At 45.7% G+C, this 18,227-nt stretch overlaps 1 protein-coding gene across 1 annotated transcript in view; it reads right to left on the reverse strand.

The window, feature by feature from the left end:
* LOC129851040 (chemokine-like protein TAFA-4) overlaps positions 1-18,227 on the reverse strand; it is a 47,711-nt gene that overhangs the window by 20,719 nt on the left and 8,765 nt on the right. Inside the window, exons 2-4 of the mRNA XM_055917206.1 lie at positions 10,767-10,897; positions 10,531-10,646; positions 2,206-2,361 (exon numbers count right to left, since the gene is read on the reverse strand). Of these exons, the coding sequence (XP_055773181.1) occupies positions 2,206-2,361; positions 10,531-10,645 (271 nt within the window). The 5' untranslated portion in view covers position 10,646; positions 10,767-10,897. The remainder of the gene's footprint in view (positions 1-2,205; positions 2,362-10,530; positions 10,647-10,766; positions 10,898-18,227) is intronic.

The following is an 18,227-nucleotide window of genomic DNA, read 5'->3' on the forward strand; positions in this document are numbered from 1 at the left end:
CAAAATCATGGTTAGACAATGTGAAATGTAGACAAGCTGGTAAAGAAAACGTCCTTGCGCCACTTAGACAGTGATCTACTCTTATACATAAATACTCATAAACGTGACTAAAAAATATAGGGTGGACAGGGATTGATAGACAATTTAATTCTTAATACAATTGCGTTATTACATTTTTTAATTTATCCTTACTTTTCAATACAGTTTGCGCCAAGCGAAGCTACGTCAAAAAACATGGCGTCCTAAGCCACTAAAATGTTTCGACAGAAACACGATTTATCATAATAAAAATGTCCTACCTTGAGCTGTTCTTCCATCAGTATCTTGGGCAAAGGATCCTTTCTTGGGAGAAATCGTCTTTTGGTGGAAAGCTGTCCTCTTGCCATGTGGAAATGTCAACTACGTTCGGGATGAACTGAAAAGCGTGACCAACTTTTCACATCGTTGCAAAAATAAATGTCCCAAAATCGCACTAAACGGATATAAATTGCTATAAAACGCTTTAAATTAACTACTTTGTGATGTTTGTAACTCCTATAACGAGTGAAAAGATGACCGGAGAAATATAACAGGCTAAACTAACGCTTGGAACAGGAGAGGGTCGGTGTCTTCCACGCGCGTTACGCAGCAAGAAAAGACTTGCTAGCTAAAGGTTTTTTTCATTTGTAGGGCCTGTGAACGAGCAATCGAGCCCGTTGGAATCGTCATCACGTAAAGGCATCCAGGGGAAGACGTAAGAAGTGTCCGTATAGTCATAGCAACGACAGTGCCCGTTTAAATGACTTCAGAAAAGTGGCCAACGTTTCTCAAATCTGACTCCATGTCAGGGAAATTGCTGTAGAATGGGCTCTGTTCCACTTAGAGACAAAATTTCAACTCCTATAGAAACTATAGACTGTTTTCTATCCAATAATAATAATAATATGCATATTGTACGATCAAGGATTTTGTGGGAAGCCGTTTAAAAAATTAGCCACATTAGCATAAATAGTCTAAACAGCGCCCCCATCCCCAACAGGTTAAAGGAATTTCAGTTTCCCTGCATTAAAATCAATGGCCACTAGGAGCACTGCCTCTTGATGTGCATTTTCTTGTTTGCCTTTGGCCCTATACAGCTCACTGATTGCGGTCTTAGTGCCAGCATTGGTTTGTGGTGGTAAATAGACAACTACGAAAAATATAGATATAAAAATAAAAAAATAAAAATATAATATAAAAGTCTCTTGGTAAATGGTGGGTAAATCATGAGGTAATTCTAAATCAGGCGTAGCCTGCGTGCAACGTTAAGCTTGACTATGTTGTTTGAGATCAATTGTTTTGTACTGTTTTAACTAACAACATTTTTAAATATCATGGAAAGAACAAATAGTTTAATGAAAAAAGAGCTGTTGTGTTTATATCTACTATTTAGGACGTACATATGGGTATTCGGACATGGCCACTCAGTGGCTCTGTCTCTCCCTCCAGGGCATAAACCGTTAGAGCCAACAGACGGCAATGGAAGTTCGATCAAAATGATCCCTGGGTTTTCTCTCACTAGCATCGCTAAAACAACTCCATCCCCTTTATAACTTCATCTCGCTCCAATTTTCCATCAATCCATCAGTCTCTCTCACATACACATACAACCCTCTTCCACATACATAAACAAACACACACAAACCTTTTCCCGCAATCTTTTAATAAATATAATATTTCTTCTTAGTGCAGGGTCTTATTTGTGTTAACATAATCCAACCATGTTGAATCTAGTGATATGACAAAGTGCAAGAGATTTCTTCTATGAACATCTGGTATCTGGTGGAAAGGCTTGAATAGATGTGAAATGGAATGTTTTCCCAAATTAAATCATTCCTTTTAAACATCAGGCTGACAGATGTAGTATATTTCCCTTTCCTTTTATAATCCACTAAGGGATATGAGGAGGAAGGCGACAGTGCAGAATAATCCTCCATTACCTGCATTAGCCTGCTGTGGCCCCAACCTTTAATGTTACATGATATACTAAAGACAGGATGGGGGACAGACTACTGTGCACAACAGAGAAATACAGACCCACTTTATCATGAAGTAGAGAGCTAAAGCACTTTGTGAGACTATTCAAGCTCGTGCCAGCTTCCTGTGTCTGGCTATGAGGTGAATTCATCAAGACCTTCAAACACAGCTCTGGTGTGATCTTCTCACACATACACAATGTATGTTTACCTTCCACACAGGAGGGCCTGGTTCTGGTTGTGCCAGCGACCTGGCCTGGGAAACAGGAGCACTTGACGGTCTGAGAACGCTCCTCAATCTTGTTCTTATTACAACAGCGGTGGATGGCCACCACCTCACACGTCCCCTGCTTCACCTGGTAGGAGGCTGAGAGAGAGAGAGAGAGAGAGACCATATAACATTGTTCAATGTGGTTGCTGGTGCAGTAGTATTTCAATATTTGCACTTAAAAACAGCCACTTCTATCAAAATACAATAATGGACAAAACCACACATTGAGTATTCAGAGTTTTTACAATAGAAAGAACTGTTGAATTATTTACAGTTGTATAAACACAAGGAATTATTCTAAAGAGGCAGACAGTTTCATTTTCAATATAAGAGTAACTGCAGTTATGTCGACACTGAGGTCCTTTCTCAGCTCAACAGCATCATTAACATTAAAAGCCTGACCTTTCATGTGTGCAGGGTTATCTTCTAAAGACAATTCTACTAACGTTATTTAAATGAGGATATAATCAAACCAAATGTTTTTCTTAGTCATAATACAGTTTTTTTTATAACTTTGTTGCAATTTTCACCAGTATGTGGTACATATTTTCAATTGACTAAGCACAAACAAATTCACAAAGTAACTTGTTCACTGCAATAAAAATACATATTTCAATTTGGATACATGATCAATCTACTGTAAGTTTCTGCTTTCAAAATGCAATATAGTTGTCCATTTAGACTACTTTTGATATGATTTTCTTGTCATTTGTTAACAATACAATTAACTATCACCTAATCAAACTACTAAAAACGGATAACTGCTGAACCATTATGTAGTGCCTAGTTAATGTATATAGTTTGATAACTGCTGAACACTGTACATTTCTATATTTTTACTTCATAAATGTATACATTTTATGTTGAAGTGAAAACCAAATCATATATATAGATGTGGTTATAAATACTACACCATCATTCTACATCATTATCAGTTACAAAGTGTAAAGAGTCACTCTATGTGCTACCATTTGGAATGATATTGTAGTGTACAATGCCCTGCTGAAATACCTGGGTTGTATATAATATACTCCACTCATTATCTGAATGTCATTGATAAGCTGATGGATGTCAAGCAGAGAGACAGGAGATACTGTATCAGTTGACAAGTCACGTAGAAAAGGTGATCTTTTACAATTTTGCGTGGGTCAGAAATGGCATCCAACACCATGATATGTTTTCACAGTAGCCAACTGGTTTACAATACCCCTATTTCTGATGATTTGTCCTTGTATGTACTGTATAAGGATAACCAAACTGTAACATTTCAATATTTATCAACATGCTCACAACCTGCCATTGGTTACAAATTATTTTATAAAACTCTCCACATAATGAAGCCTAACAATTTTACCCTTCTGTTTACTCCTTGGATTTAATTCTCTCGTGGCTATTTCTTATTGATGAATATAACCTTTAGGTGTTTAGATTTCTACCCAGATGTTTTGTGTGGTTTTACAGTAGTCCGTACACAAGGTTGCAACACATTTGTGTGGGAGTACGACAGAGGGAAATGTTTGAGTGTGGGATACAAACTGTCTGTACATGTTCAATATGAATCCATTTACACTATGTTACATCTACGCTAAAGTCAGATTTCACAACACTTTGTTTAAAGTTCAAATCATTTCATGCTTAACCCTGAGTTGAATGAGCATAGTAACCTTTCTAACACACACACAAACACATGCACACTCAATAGAAGGTTCTATTTCGACAGGCCATGGCCCCCCTCATCTTTCCTGATTTAAGGTTTGTTTGTTCTCTTCTCCAGAAAGCCCTCCCAATGATCCCTCGCTCTCAGAGGGCACTCCTCCGCCATCATCCCTCTGTTTTCATTTTCCTCAGTCCTCTGTCCCAATCTCCCCAGGGGCACAAGGAGCTGGTGGATTACACCTATAGATGCTCACACACACACACACACACACACACACACACACACACAAACGGTACACAAATGCACACACACAAACACACACACACACACCATCCCATTTCTCACATCTATCTCAAACACAAAATTCCCTTAAAAAAAAATCCCATTGTTAGTGTGGCATCCTGTACCACAGTCTGCATACCAATGCCTGGGTAAAGAAGGGATAGCTAGCGCCCCATCTGAAAAACAATCTTGTTTTTTTCTACCATGGGTAAAGTAGAGAGAGAGAGAGAGAGAGCGTGCGAGAGGAAGAGGGAGAGGGAGAGGGAGAGATTCAGGAAGCTGGGGAGGCGGAGTGCTCTGTCACAGGCAGTAAGGAGAACAAAGAGCACGCTGCCTCCTGGTGGCATAATGAGGTCACAGGGGCAGAAGTCCTCTAAACACAGAGAAGCATCTATCTGCCTGCCTGCCTGCCTGCCTGCCTGCCTGCCTGCCTGCCTGCCTGCCTGCCTGCCTGCCTGCCTGCCTGCCTGCCTGCCTGCCTGCCTGCCTGCCTGCCTGCCTGCCTGCCTGCCTGCCTGCCTGCCTGCCTGCCTGCCTGCCTGCCTGCCTGCCTGCCTGCCTGCCTGCCTGCCTGCCTGCCTGCCTGCCTGCCTGCCTGCCTGCCTGCCTGCCTGCCTGCCTGCCTGCCTGCCTGCCTGCCTGCCTGCCTGCCTGCCTGCCTGCCTGCCTGCCTGCCTGCCTGCCTGCCTGCCTGCCTGCCTGCCTGCCTGCCTGCCTGCCTGCCTGCCTGCCTGCCTGCCTGCCTGCCTGCCTGCCTGCCTGCCTGCCTGCCTGCCTGCCTGCCTGCCTGCCTGCCTGCCTGCCTGCCTGCCTGCCTGCCTGCCTGCCTGCCTGCCTGCCTGCCTGCCTGCCTGCCTGCCTGCCTGCCTGCCTGCCTGCCTGCCTGCCTGCCTGCCTGCCTGCCTGCCTGCCTGCCTGCCTGCCTGCCTGCCTGCCTGCCTGCCTGCCTGCCTGCCTGCCTGCCTGCCTGCCTGCCTGCCTGCCTGCCTGCCTGCCTGCCTGCCTGCCTGCCTGCCTGCCTGCCTGCCTGCCTGCCTGCCTGCCTGCCTCTCTCTCTCTCTCCTCTCTCTCTCTCCTCTCTCTCTCTCTCTCTCTCTCTCTCTCTCTCTCTCTCCTCTCTCTCTCTCTCTCTCTCTCTCTCTCTCTCTCTCTCTCTCTCTCTCTCCTCTCTCTCTCTCTCTCTCTCTCTCTCTCTCTCTCCTCTCTCTCTCTCTCTCCTCTCTCTCTCTCTCTCTCTCTCTCTCTCTCTCTCTCTCTCTCTCTCTCTCTCTCTCTCTCTCTCTCTCTCTCTCTCTCTCTCTCTCCTCTCTCTCTCTGTGTCTCTCTCTCTGTGTCTCTCTCTGTGTGTCTCTCTCTCTCTCTCTGTGTCTCTCTCTCTCTCTCTCTCTCTCTCTCTCTGTGTGTCTCTCTCTCTCTCTCTCTCTGTGTGTCTCTCTCTCTCTCTCTGTGTCTCTCTCTCTCTCTCTCTCTCTCTCTCTCTCTCTCTCTCTCTCTCTCTCTCTCTCTCTCTCTCTCTCTCTCTCTGTGTCTCTCTCTCTCTCTCTGTGTCTCTCTCTCTCTCTCTGTGTCTCTCTTTGTGTCTCTCTTTGTGTGTGTGTCTGTCTTGCTCTCTCTCCATGTGTCTCTCTCAATTTCTCAATTCATTTTTCTCTCTAAAGTATTTTCCTCATCCACCAATCTATACTGTATGAGTCTGGATCCGACTTAAAAGAAAAACATGTTTTAGGAAAGGAAAGTCGACTGTGTGATCTCGCTCTCTATAGGCGACGTGAGTAAGACCTTTAAAACAGGTTAACATTCTCAAGGCCACGGCGCCAGATGGATTACCAGGATGCATACTCAGAGCATGCACTAAACAGCTGGCAAGTGTCTTCACTGACATTTCCAACCTCTCCCTGACCCAGTCTGTTATACATATATGTTTCAAGCAGACTACCACTGTCCCTGTGCCCAAGAACGCCAGGGTAACCTAAATTACTATCGCCTCGTAGCACTTACATCTGTAGCCATGAAATGCATTGAAAAACTCACATCAACACCATAATCCCAGACATCCTGCACCTTCTCCAATTCGCTTACTGCCCCAACAGATCCCAGGATTACGCAATCTCTATTTCACTCCACACTGCCTTCTCCCACCTGGACAAAAGGAATACCTACTTGAGAATGCTGTTCATTGACTATAGCTCAGTGTTCAAACAACACCTGTTGTTTAAGACGTGTGACAAATAAAATATTATTTGATTTGATTTCAAGTACAGCGTTCCATAACGTATTCATATCTTTGTATGAATCACTGCTGTAACCATGAAGCAATGTCTTGTCTTGACTGTCCCTGATCTATAAAGATGATTCTGGGGCACTGGCTTGAGTCAGAGAAATACGAACAGTATCTGAGAGCAGAGGATGTAATGTCACAGTGCTCTTCTTAAACCGTCTTGTTCAGGATCGCAAAGTGGTATAATGGCAGTCTTACTGTAATAAACCTCAGCTCAGGCTGAAATAAAAACACATTTACATTCCTGTGACAACCAGACAAGTGTTTGCTGGGTGGCAAACTAAGCAGTGCTCCTTTGAACTGATGGAGCAGCCAGCCGACTGATGTATTCTGACAGACAGAATTGTGCAATTTATCAAAAAGCCTGTCTTTCCCCTGTCAATAACTGACTAGCATGTCTGCTGCGAAAGGCCAGACATTTGCTGTCTCTGTCTGAGGGAGCTCAGTCAATGTTGACGACAGACACAGACTGCACCCGCAGCACAACAACAGCAACATGAGCTACACCTAAACGAATTAAACAATGGAGCTGATGAGGACCTGCATGAATGAAATCAGAATGATTTAGAAAATGCCTCTATGTTTTCAGGTAACAGAATAAGTCTGGATATATTTGCTCTGGTGAAATGGAGTAATGTCACAAAATGTCTCCACGGCCTCACACATTTTTACGTTGTCTTCCACATAAAGTAACCCTTTTAGAGTAAATACTATTATCTCCCCCATTCCCCCTGTCACCATCCACATCCTCCTCTTCCACACCTCTAACCCCTCTCTCTTCACCATCTCCCTTGTTTTCCACCTTCTACTGACTAATTCCCTCCTATCCCTGCACCCTTCTTCTCTCCACTTTCAACCCCTCTCTCTTCCATCTCCTCTCCCCCACCTCCCACCACACCCCACCTTCGTATCCTGCACTCCCACCCCCTCCTCCTCTCCTCTCTCCGCCCCTCTCCTCCGATCTCCACCCCACCTCTCTCCTTTCCCCCACCTCACACCACACCCCACCATCATATCCTGCAATCCCACCCTCCTCCTCTCCTCTCCCCTCTCCTCGGCTGTGAACGCTCCTATCCGACACAGCCCATCAATCAGGCTGACATTATCTGTGTTTAACAGGCCCAAATCAGGCCCCGTCCACAGATTTATGCTAATCTAACAGGTTGTTTGTACGGCTGAGTGGTCCTGTGCAGGCACCTCATTTATACGCAAATCTATCCCCAATAAAACCCACCCACTGTGACCGCAAAGCAGTGTTTGTCAAGTAGGAAAACACACAGAGGAAGCACTTCTAATTCAAACCCCACTCACACTGTCAAGTGTAGCTCGTCTGAAGCCCTCGTGTCATAACTGGAGCAGCTACTTGGACACATTTCAATGTGTTACAATAACATACATGTTGAACAAAGCCAAGGAGTTTGATACAGTATCAGCTCTCAGCTCCCTGAGCTCAGACATGATCTTTTACTATGGTAATTACCCAAGAGATATGCAATATTAGTCCCTTATAAGAGGGAGATAAGCATGTTTAGGGTGATTGTGGTGCATCTTCACTCAGCAGATACTCCAGTATTGGAGTGAGGTTCTGGTCTGCTGAAGGTGACTGCAGTGAGGTGTATATGTCTAGTTGTGGGCTCATTGACTTTGATACGGTGATGTTAAAACTCAGGCTCACAGAGAAAAGAGGAGCGACAGTCTCACCCACTCAGCAATAACATCTTCTCTCTCTGCCCAGAGTGAGGTGCATAATGATGTCAGGGGACAGTATAGCTGCCATACATGTCCTGTTGAAAGTGAAGATGACAAAGTCAACCGTTTTCTCTCTTTTAAAAAGGTGAATGCCCAGAGAAATCATTAAGCAGCACCGGCAGGTGGGTGGATGTGTTGGCTTCTCTGTGTCCCCTAACTTCCGGTCTAGCTTGTTCTTGATCAAAAGCTACTGTGGCAGGGCTAGGGCCCAAAAACAGCTAACACAACACAAATTGGTTTTCGGCCTGAGAGCCCTGCACCCTGCAGCCACCTATCAGTGATCTGTCTGTGTGCAGTACAATAGTTTGTTTGATGGTATATAGAGGACTAAAAGTGTGTGTGCGTGTGTGTGTGTGTGTGTGTGTGCGTGTGCACTGTGTACAGATGTAGGATCTTAATTTGATCACACTGTTGCAGGACATTTAAAACGTGTAGATTATTTGAGGTTTAAAAAGGCTTCTGGCTTTTTAATTTACACTTTTAAATTTCAGATTTTATTTTCCCTTACGAAAAATGCATCAACCACTACAAAAATGTTAATTAACTATAATCCACATAATAATTCATATTTCCTGTTGCTGCTGGATTATTTTCCTGCTGTAGAAAACTGGCTTAAATTAAGATCCCACATCTACATGGTCAGTGCATTTAACAATCAGAAGGCCCACGTACCACACAAGCACACAAGCAGATACTGTTGTTGGGAGAGAGAGACCATTACTGTGAGAAAACAAAGAAGTGGACTCGGAGTCGACTGTCTTTCATGGCCCTGCAAACATTGACAGGAAACAAGAAACAAGCTGCTGTTATATGTTTCCTATATATTCTCCCTGACAAGCATCAGTCAAATCTACCCTCCATGGTTATAGATTCAGTCTCTCCGTTCCTATTAGTGTAGCTGTTTCCTGGTGAGCACCGTCAAAACGGCAGAGTGCCATTGTTGATGACATTGAGTAAATGAGCCTGAGAGAGAAAACAAAGGTGCTTCCGTGAGGTAGGCTATTTCTTTTAACCTCCAGAGCCACCATGTGGCCACCTGTGGTACAGCAGGACATTGAACCAGAACAAACGGCACAGCATTCAAAACTAGAAATAACAGAACAGTAACACTAACTCAAAAACAGAGGAAAACTAATGTGTGGATCGTAACACCAGATCAATTCTTTTCTATTTTACAAATCCTTTTGGTATAACACATAGCATTCATGCAAACAAGTCCTTAACTTCTCCCAATGAATAGAAAAGCTCTAATGAATCGCTGCAGTGTAGGAACTGAGTCGTCTGGCTGCTGTTGTCGGGGAAGGAAAGCAGAGTGTGAAATTAGATGGCAGAGGAGACCCCAGCTGACCTTCACAAAAGACTGGGACTGCAATTAGTGCTGTACACACCCCACCGCCGAAAACACCGCCTCACCAGCGCCTGCCTCCACTCCCTCTGTCATAAAGAAACTAATACCATCAGTCACCAACACTGGATGCTGGTGGCATTTCTGTGCCAGCTAAAGGTCACCTTGCATCCCAGGCAAAAACTTGAGGAAGAGAGAAAAAATGGTGAAGGATAATGAAGGAAATAGTCCTAATTAAATGAGAAACAGAGACTCTGGGGGAAGTGGAGGTGGAGGGCATGCCTGGAGAGGTTTGACTCAGCACTACTGTCCCTTTGGCATCCTGAAATATTTATGGGGTTGTGTTCGTCACTTTTTTGGCCACAAGGGGAACCATGGTAATGAATTATGCAAATCACAACGCATTAGCTTGTGGGTGTCAATTAGTGTTGGGTGGCGAACGTGTTTTAGCCCTGGACAGGGTCTTCCTCTGAGGGGAGTGATAATGGAAATAGGGAGGGTGGGGTCAGTTGTGGGAGGAGAAGTTGTGTATATTAGTATGCTTATTACTGAACCAGTTTTCACACTCTCCTACTAAGGCAAGCAGCTCTTACATTAGTCTATATGTCCTACAGTAGCACTAACCCTTCTATGAGTCAAGCACAGGGAAATGTTTTACAAATAATAGCCCACTAACCAGTCTATCTACTCCGAATGGATCTCAGATCACACATTTTGTGACAGTTGGCAGATGACTGAAATGTTATTTGCTGTGGGCTCTGTTATCCAATGACGTGGTGTTTGCCTTCATGCCCCTGAAACAGGTCCTTCTAGAACCTAGTGTGCTGTCATGGGGACAAATGAAGAGTCACTGAGGAGGTATGCTTAATGACAGACTCCAGGCACACATGTGGCCTCAATGAAAAACAAATTAACCTCATGTGGGGTTTGGGTCGAGAGCAGGTCCTACTGTACCTGTCTGTCCCCGATGGTTACGGCTGCCAGCGGACACAGGGCAACCGCAGAACATCACCACGGCGAAAAGGAGGGCCACTTGCAAAGGCCACACTGAGCTCCCCCACAACTTCATCCTGAGATAGAAGGGGGGGGGGGGGGGGGGGGTAAAACAAATCAGTTTTCCTCTGTTTTAAAGGAAAGAGAGGAGTGGGGACTTCAAAAAGAAGAGGACAATGAAATATAACCAGTCTTACCTTCCTGTCCTCTCTGTCCTCCTTTCTGGTCAGTCTTGCTCTGAGTAGGATGCTCTATGGGATAAGGGTCACTGTCATGGCAAACACGTTCTCCACCTCTTCCTCTTTCTCCTCTCATACAGCACCGGCCCCTGGGAGTACAGAGGGGGCAGTCAGAGAGAGAGTCCCCTAGTGGCTCCTATGTGTGTCCCAGCACCAGCACCCCTCCCCTGCTCCGGGCCCTGTCCCTTCCTGCTGTAGCGGGCTGTATGGGGAGCCCCGTGGTGATGGAGAGGAGATGTGAGGGCCAGGGTTCTGTCACAGATTCATTGTTTACAGTGGGCTCACCTACCCCGAGGCTCTACGTGATCCCCTCTACATCACACACAGCTTCAGAGAGAGGAGTCCAGCAGAGAGGCAGGCAGAGAACTCAAATGCACACACACACACACTCACACACACTCACACACAAAGAAAAACACCAAACATGCACACACACATACACACACACACACACACACACACACACACAGAGAGAGAGAAACACACCAAACATGCACACACACACACACACACCACACACACACACCACACACACACACCACACACACACACACACACACAGAGAGAGAGAGTATCATATATGAGAAACACACTAAAGCACAGATAATCTCATACACAAACATTCAGTTCAAACAAGCCAAAACACGCACACACACACTGTTTGTTGTGTACATTCAGATGGCACTGGAGACTGCAGGAGACTCCGACATGTCTGTATCTGTAGACACACACACACACACACACACACACACACACACACACACCCCAGTGTTTCAGCACCCCAGTGAACGAGTGTGTCAATATCTGTGATACAGGCCTCTTACAGAGTCAGCAGGCCCAGTGTTGGGAGTCTGTTCTTAAATTAAGTATCCTGACAACAGATGAACGATCAACTTGTCTCTCATGTTTTACTGGATTATTTCAATTCATTAGTATGGTTTTATTCACCTGGGAATATTGTACATGTTAAGTAGCGGAGTATTCAGTCCCTGAAACGATCTCCTCTCCTGTGAGTCGTTGAGTGTGATGCTTCTGCCCCCTGGTGGTGTAATTTGAGACCTTCTCTGAGGTAGAATAAAACCAGACAGTAAAACACTCTTCTGCTAGTGCAAGTAGTTAGAGATAAGACCAGAGACAAACCACTGATAACACAGGTCACCAAAGAGAGAGAAGATGTGGCAGAGTGTGAGACAGGGGGGAGGGACAGAAAAGTGGGAGAAGATCTGAGATAAGGAGAGAAAAATATGGATAGAGGTGGGGGGCGAGAGAGAGAGAGGGGGGGAAGAGAAGAAGGGAGAGAAAGCTAGAGAGAGAGAGGAAGAGAAGGAGGGAGAGAGAGCTAGAGAGAGAGAGGGGTAGAGAAAGAGGAGAGAGAGCTAGAGAGAGAGAGGGGAAGAGAAGGAGGGAGAGAGAGCTAGAGAGAGAGCGAGACAGAGAGAGGAAAGATTTTAGGTAAGCAGGGATGGGGGTAGGAGTAAAGATACAGGTACAAAGAAAGCCAGGAGACGGGAGGAGGAGAGAGAGGAGAAGGGAGGAGGAGGAGAGAGGAGGAGAGAGAGGAGAAGGGAGGAGGAGGAGAGAGGAGGAGAGAGAGGAGAAGGGAGGAGGAGAGAGAGAGGAGAAGAAACAGCAGAAGGGAGGAGAAGAGAGAGGGGAAGGGAGGAGGAGAGAGAGGAGAAGAGAGAGGAGAAGGGAGGAGGAGAGAGAGGGTAAGGGAGGAGGAGAGAGAGGGGAAGAGAGAGGAGAAGGGAGGAGGAGAGAGAGGAGAAGAGAGAGGAGAAGGGAGGAGGAGAGAGAGGAGAAGAAAGAGGGGAAGATAGGAGGAGAGAGAGGAGAAGAGAGAGGAGAAGGGAGGAGGAGAGAAAGAGGAGAAGAGAGAGGGGAAGGGAGGAGGAGAGAGAGGAGAAGAGAGAGGGGAAGGGAGGAGGAGAGAGGGGAAGGGAGGAGGAGAGAATAAGAGTACACGGATGAAGGACAGGGAAAGAGTGAGGTTAAAGATGGGGGGAGGGGAGGTGAGAGAGGGAATGAGAGGTGGAGAGATCAGTCACCCGGGAATGACAGGATTATTGTACAGCTGTGGCTCTGAGTCTGACTGTGTGTTGGAATCAGGGACAGTATGTACTCTAAAGAGTTTATGTAATCATCCTATGTATAGGGAATACATGTTGTGGAAAGTATACCAAAAAAATATATTTTTTTGTATAAACATGGATATTTTTTTATTGTTCTCTGTTCGTGTCCTCAGATGCGCGTGTCCTTGTATGTGTGTGTCCTTGTATGCGCGTGTCCTTGTATATGTCTGTCCTTGTATAAGTGTGTCCTCGTATACAAGTGTCCTCGTATGCGCGTGTACTCGTATGCGCAGGGTCATCGTATGCGCGTGTCATCGTATGCGCGTGTCCTCGTATGAGCGTGTCCTCGTATGAGCCTGTCCTCGTATGAGCGTGTCCTCGTATGAGCGTGTCCTCGTATGAGCGTGTCCTCGTATGCGCGTGTCCTCGTATGCGCGTGTCCTCGTATATGTGTGTCCTCGATAGCGCATGTGCTCGTATGCGTGTGTCCTCGTATATGCATGTATCCTTGTATACACATATCCTCGTATGCACGTGTCCTCGTATGCACGTGTCCTCGTATGCGCGTGTCCTCATATACGCGTGTCCTCGTATGCGTGTGTCCTTGTATACGTGTGTCCTTGTATACGTGTGTCCTTGTATGCGTGTGTCCTTGTATGCGCGTGTCCTCATATACGCGTGTCCTCGTATGCGTGTGTCCTTGTATACGTGTGTCCTTGTATACGCGTGTCCTCGTATGCGTGTGTCCTTGTATGCGTATGTCCTTGTATACGTGTGTCCTTGTATGCGTGTGTCCTCTTATGCGTGTGTCCTTGTATACGCGTGTCCTCTTATGCGTGTGTCCTTGTATGCGTGTGTCCTTGTATGCGTGTGTCCTTGTATGCGTGTGTCCTTGTATGCGTGTGTCCTTGTATGTGTGTGTCCTTGTATGTGTGTGTCCTTGTATGTGTGTACATGAGAATTATGTGTGTATCTCCATGTACAGGACACTTTTTGTGTGTGTAAGTGTGTGCATGTGTGAGAGATGCATGAGTGTGTACAAGGTGTATATGTAGTTTGTGAGAGGTGATTACGCATGCTGCACCACAGCACAGTAGCACATCTCCTATTCTCTTTCTAAAGGCAGGACCACGGTGTGCATTTTTATCAGCTTACTTCTCTGACACGTTCATTAAATGAGCACAATGCTGTGTGTGTATGTGCTCTGCATTGTCCCTTTCTCCAGATGCCCCTCATTCTCCTTAGGACTACGGGGACAATGAGTACTGTCAGACACACGGACATCACCCTGCTGTCTCTTATAACACTCAATGTTCATCCTCTCAACAAACACATAGACACACACAGTTTGAACTGTACAAACGTGTGAGAATACACATCTAAAATGCATCCATCAGCACAAACACGGACGTACGGACGTACACACGCCCGCCCGCCCGCCCACCCACCCACCCACACACACCCACACACACACTCACACACACACACACACACTAGATGTTCTGGGGCAGATGCGGCAGACATAGCAGAGGTGTGTGTGGGTCTAAGCTGCTGCATGCGTCAGCTGTTGAGGAATGTTAGGTTTGGCAGTGCATTAGTGAACAGTCCTAACGCAACAGAGGAACACATACACACAGGAACACACACACATTCATACACACAGCAGAGTTCACGATTATCTGAAGAGGGATCAGCTCACTCTATCACTCTCTCTCTCCCTCTTTCTCTGTCTTTCTCGGTCTGTTTCTCTGTCTCTGTTTATCCCTCTCTCTCTCCCTCTTTCTCTGTCTGTTTCTCTGTCTCTGTTTATCCCTCTCTCTCTCCCTCTTTCTCGGTCTGTTTCTCTGTCTCTGTTTATCCCTCTCTCTCTCCCTCTTTCTCTGTCTGTTTCTCTGTCTCTCTGTTTATCCCTCTCTCTCTCCCTCTTTCTCTGTCTGTTTCTCTTTCTCTCTGTTCACCTTCTCTGTCTCTCAATCTTTCTTTTCACATCTTTCTTTTCACGTCTCTCTCGCTGTCTCTCTCTCTCCTTCTCTTGGGCTGAAGGTGGGATTGTGTTGATTTGCGTTGGCTTATGTAGTAATGCGTTGGCTTATGCAGTAATCTCACAGGCGTGACACAGGGGCCTCATTGACATGCAGTGAAATCCCACCTCTATTGGAAATATATCTGTTTGCCCTGTATCCAAAGCCCATCACCTGTCAGCACTCCCTGAACACGCACACGAAAACGACACAAGGCACACACATGCACACAGGCACATCACACCCAAGGAACACACAAGATATTACATCACTTGAATGACAAATACTGCACTACCCCGTAATGTTTTGTACACTCAGTGTAAAACCTATCCTGGGGGCTGTTTGGCTTGGCAGTGGCACTACTCCCTCTAGATGGAGAGAGAAGACTATTACCATCCACCGGGCACAGACGTCACTTTAACGTCTATTCCATGTTGGTTCAACATCATTTCATTGAAATGACGTGGAAACAATGTTGATTCAACCAGTGTTTTCCCAGTGGGCAAAGGATTGAACTAAACATGAACACTGTACATGGACAACGTCTCCTCCCAGATCCATCCTGAAGAGGCTTGTATAGCAGCAGCTGGGGCAATTGTAAAGGTTGTTGTTTCTCTGAAAATGATGCGTCAAATGTCACCTGTCCATTGCCAGATACATGGTTGTTGTAAGAGAGAATATCCATCAACAACATTCACAGTCATATAAAGGTTAATAAACACATCAGTCCATAGTCTCCGTATTCTTCCATAAATGCTCAAAGACTAAATTGTCCAGAGACACATCAGTGTTGGCTTTAGGCTACTGGACACTAAACAGACAAAACCATATATGTGTAAAACAACTGGTGTCTCCATGGCCTGAGAAACAAGGAAAATGAAGAGCACAGAGAGAGCCCGATATAGGCTTCTTAAAAGCGTTTCACATTTCCACAGATGTGCACAATATTACAATTATGGTGGGGCACAGCAGCGAGATTCCATGTCCTGAGCATTTATCTGGCTGAGAGCCCATTACAACATGCTGTTCTCTTCCTTTTCCTCCGGGTTGCAGAAAATGTCCAGCCCAGCCACCACTCTGGACAACAGGTATTTATGAACCATGACCTCCCTCGTTCTCTGTCTCACACAATCTCTCTTTCCTCACCCAGTCTCTCTCTCTCCACTCAGTCTCTCTCCTCACTCAGTCTATCTTCCCTCACTCAGTCTCTCTCCTCACACAGTCCCTCTCTCCTCACTCAGTCTCTCTCCTCACTCAGTCTCTCTCTCTTCACTCATTCTCTCTCTATTCACTGAGTCTCTCTCTCCTCACTCAGTCTCTCTCTCCTCACTCAGTCTCTCCCTCCTCACTCAGTCTCTCACTCTTCATTCAGTCTCTCTCCTCACTCAGTCTCTCTCTCCTCACTCAGTCTCTCACTCTTCATTCAGTCTCTCTCCTCACTCAGTCTCTCTCTCTTCATTCAGTCTCTCTCCTCACTCAGTCTCTCTCTCTTCATTCAGTCTCTCTCTCCTCACTCAGTCTCTCTCTCCTCACTCTGTCTCTCTCTTCACTCAGTCTCTCTCTCCTCACTCTGTCTCTCTCTCTTCACTCAGTCTCTCCCTCCTCACTCAGTCTCTCCCTCCCTCAGTCTCTCTCTCCTCACTCAGTATCTCTCATCACTCAGTATCTCTCATCACTCAGTCTCTCTTTCCTCACTCACTCTCTTCTTCTTGCTCTTTCTTTCTCTTTCTCTCTTCCTCTCCTTTTCTGTCTCTGCTCTCCTCTCTCTGTCCTTGTCTCTTTCTCATTTTCTACACCTCCTGTCTCTATCCATCTATCTCACACTTTCTTTCTCTTCATTTCTCTCTCTCTATCTACTGTATGTGCTGATGAGTATTTCTGCCTTCTCTCCGTCTGCTCCAAACTCAATATCTCCCCACTGCTATTTCTAATCATGTAGGACCAATTTGTCTGCCTCCTTCCTGGCTCCAACACATTTCTGTGTGTGAGAGAGAAGGAGAGAGAGAGAGAGAGAGAAAGAGAGAGAGAGAGAAAGAGAGAGAGAGAGAGAGAGAGAGAGAGAGAAAGAGAGAGAGACACGGCGGTGTATTCTCTGTTGAGGTAATATAAACACATGAGGTGAAGTAATTGTCATATCTTAAAATATTTCATCTTTCTCAGACATCGCTGTCTGATTAAAAAACTCTGTTTTATTTTTTACTCCTTGGCCATGCTGAATGTTTAGTGAGAGCCTCCTTAGACTAACACAGATATAACCACAAACACTTCCACACCAGAAATGTATCAGTGATAAAAAAGCAACTGCAGTTGCACAGAAAGTGTGAGGGTTTACTGCATTTTGTATTCATTAATGATAGAATTTTGCTGTGCAGTCTAACTATACAACGCTAGCCAACGTTCTTAGCAGTTAAGAAGAATACAGCCTATGTAGCAGAGGTGGTTCAGTGAACTATGCATGCATAATGAAAAACTCTGCCTGAGACCTGAAGACGTAACTTAGCTCCCAATACTAATACTATGCCATTGCTCTAGTTTAATGGGCTAATGGGTTCTTAAATTATTATTTCTGTGCTACTGGGGTAATCTACTCTGCTCATTTAAACAAATAATATAGAATATAAAACTTCCCTCAGTTAGATGGCTTGGTCTGTGCTGTGTGTGGGCTGCCAGAGAGGTCAAGAGGCACCCCTGGCAGACACTCCCTCACACATACAAGCTATTCATTTAGTATCACCCCCAGGCTGTGTAAAATGGTCTCAGAACAAGGGAAGAATGGCTGATTCCACAGCCATTACCTGCTGTGCCCCTCTCCGGGTATTGACTGCAGAGCTCAGAGAGGACGATAAGGTGAGGTACCATTACAGCACAATTGATCGGCATGCACTTAAGTCCAATCCAGAGCCTGTTGCACAGGCCAGAGACTCCGCCCCCCAGATCCAGTGACTCGACCAGATGTGTGTCTTTGTGTTTTTATTCTTAGGGTTTTCTCTTTTTTCACCCTTCTCCTTTTTCTGCACCAAGGATGAAAAGCAGACGTGACCAGAGTCCCTTAGCGTGTTTCATGTGGCCAAGCAGGTTACCAGCAGCTCCAGGGAGTCTGGACCCCCTGCCAACACACACACACACACACACACACACACACACACACACACACACACACACACACACACACACACACAGGCATTGAAATAGGGTGTGTACAACATCCTGCATGTATCTTTCCCTGGTTGGGCATGACAGTCCATTTCCGAGGCCAACAACCAAAATCAGATAGCAGCTAGCTGGAAGGGATGGAGGGTATTCTCCTGTTGAGGGTGGGAGAGATG

This window comes from Salvelinus fontinalis, chromosome 3 (genome assembly GCF_029448725.1).
Source record: "Salvelinus fontinalis isolate EN_2023a chromosome 3, ASM2944872v1, whole genome shotgun sequence".
In the NCBI taxonomy this organism is placed as follows: Eukaryota; Metazoa; Chordata; class Actinopteri; order Salmoniformes; family Salmonidae; genus Salvelinus; species Salvelinus fontinalis.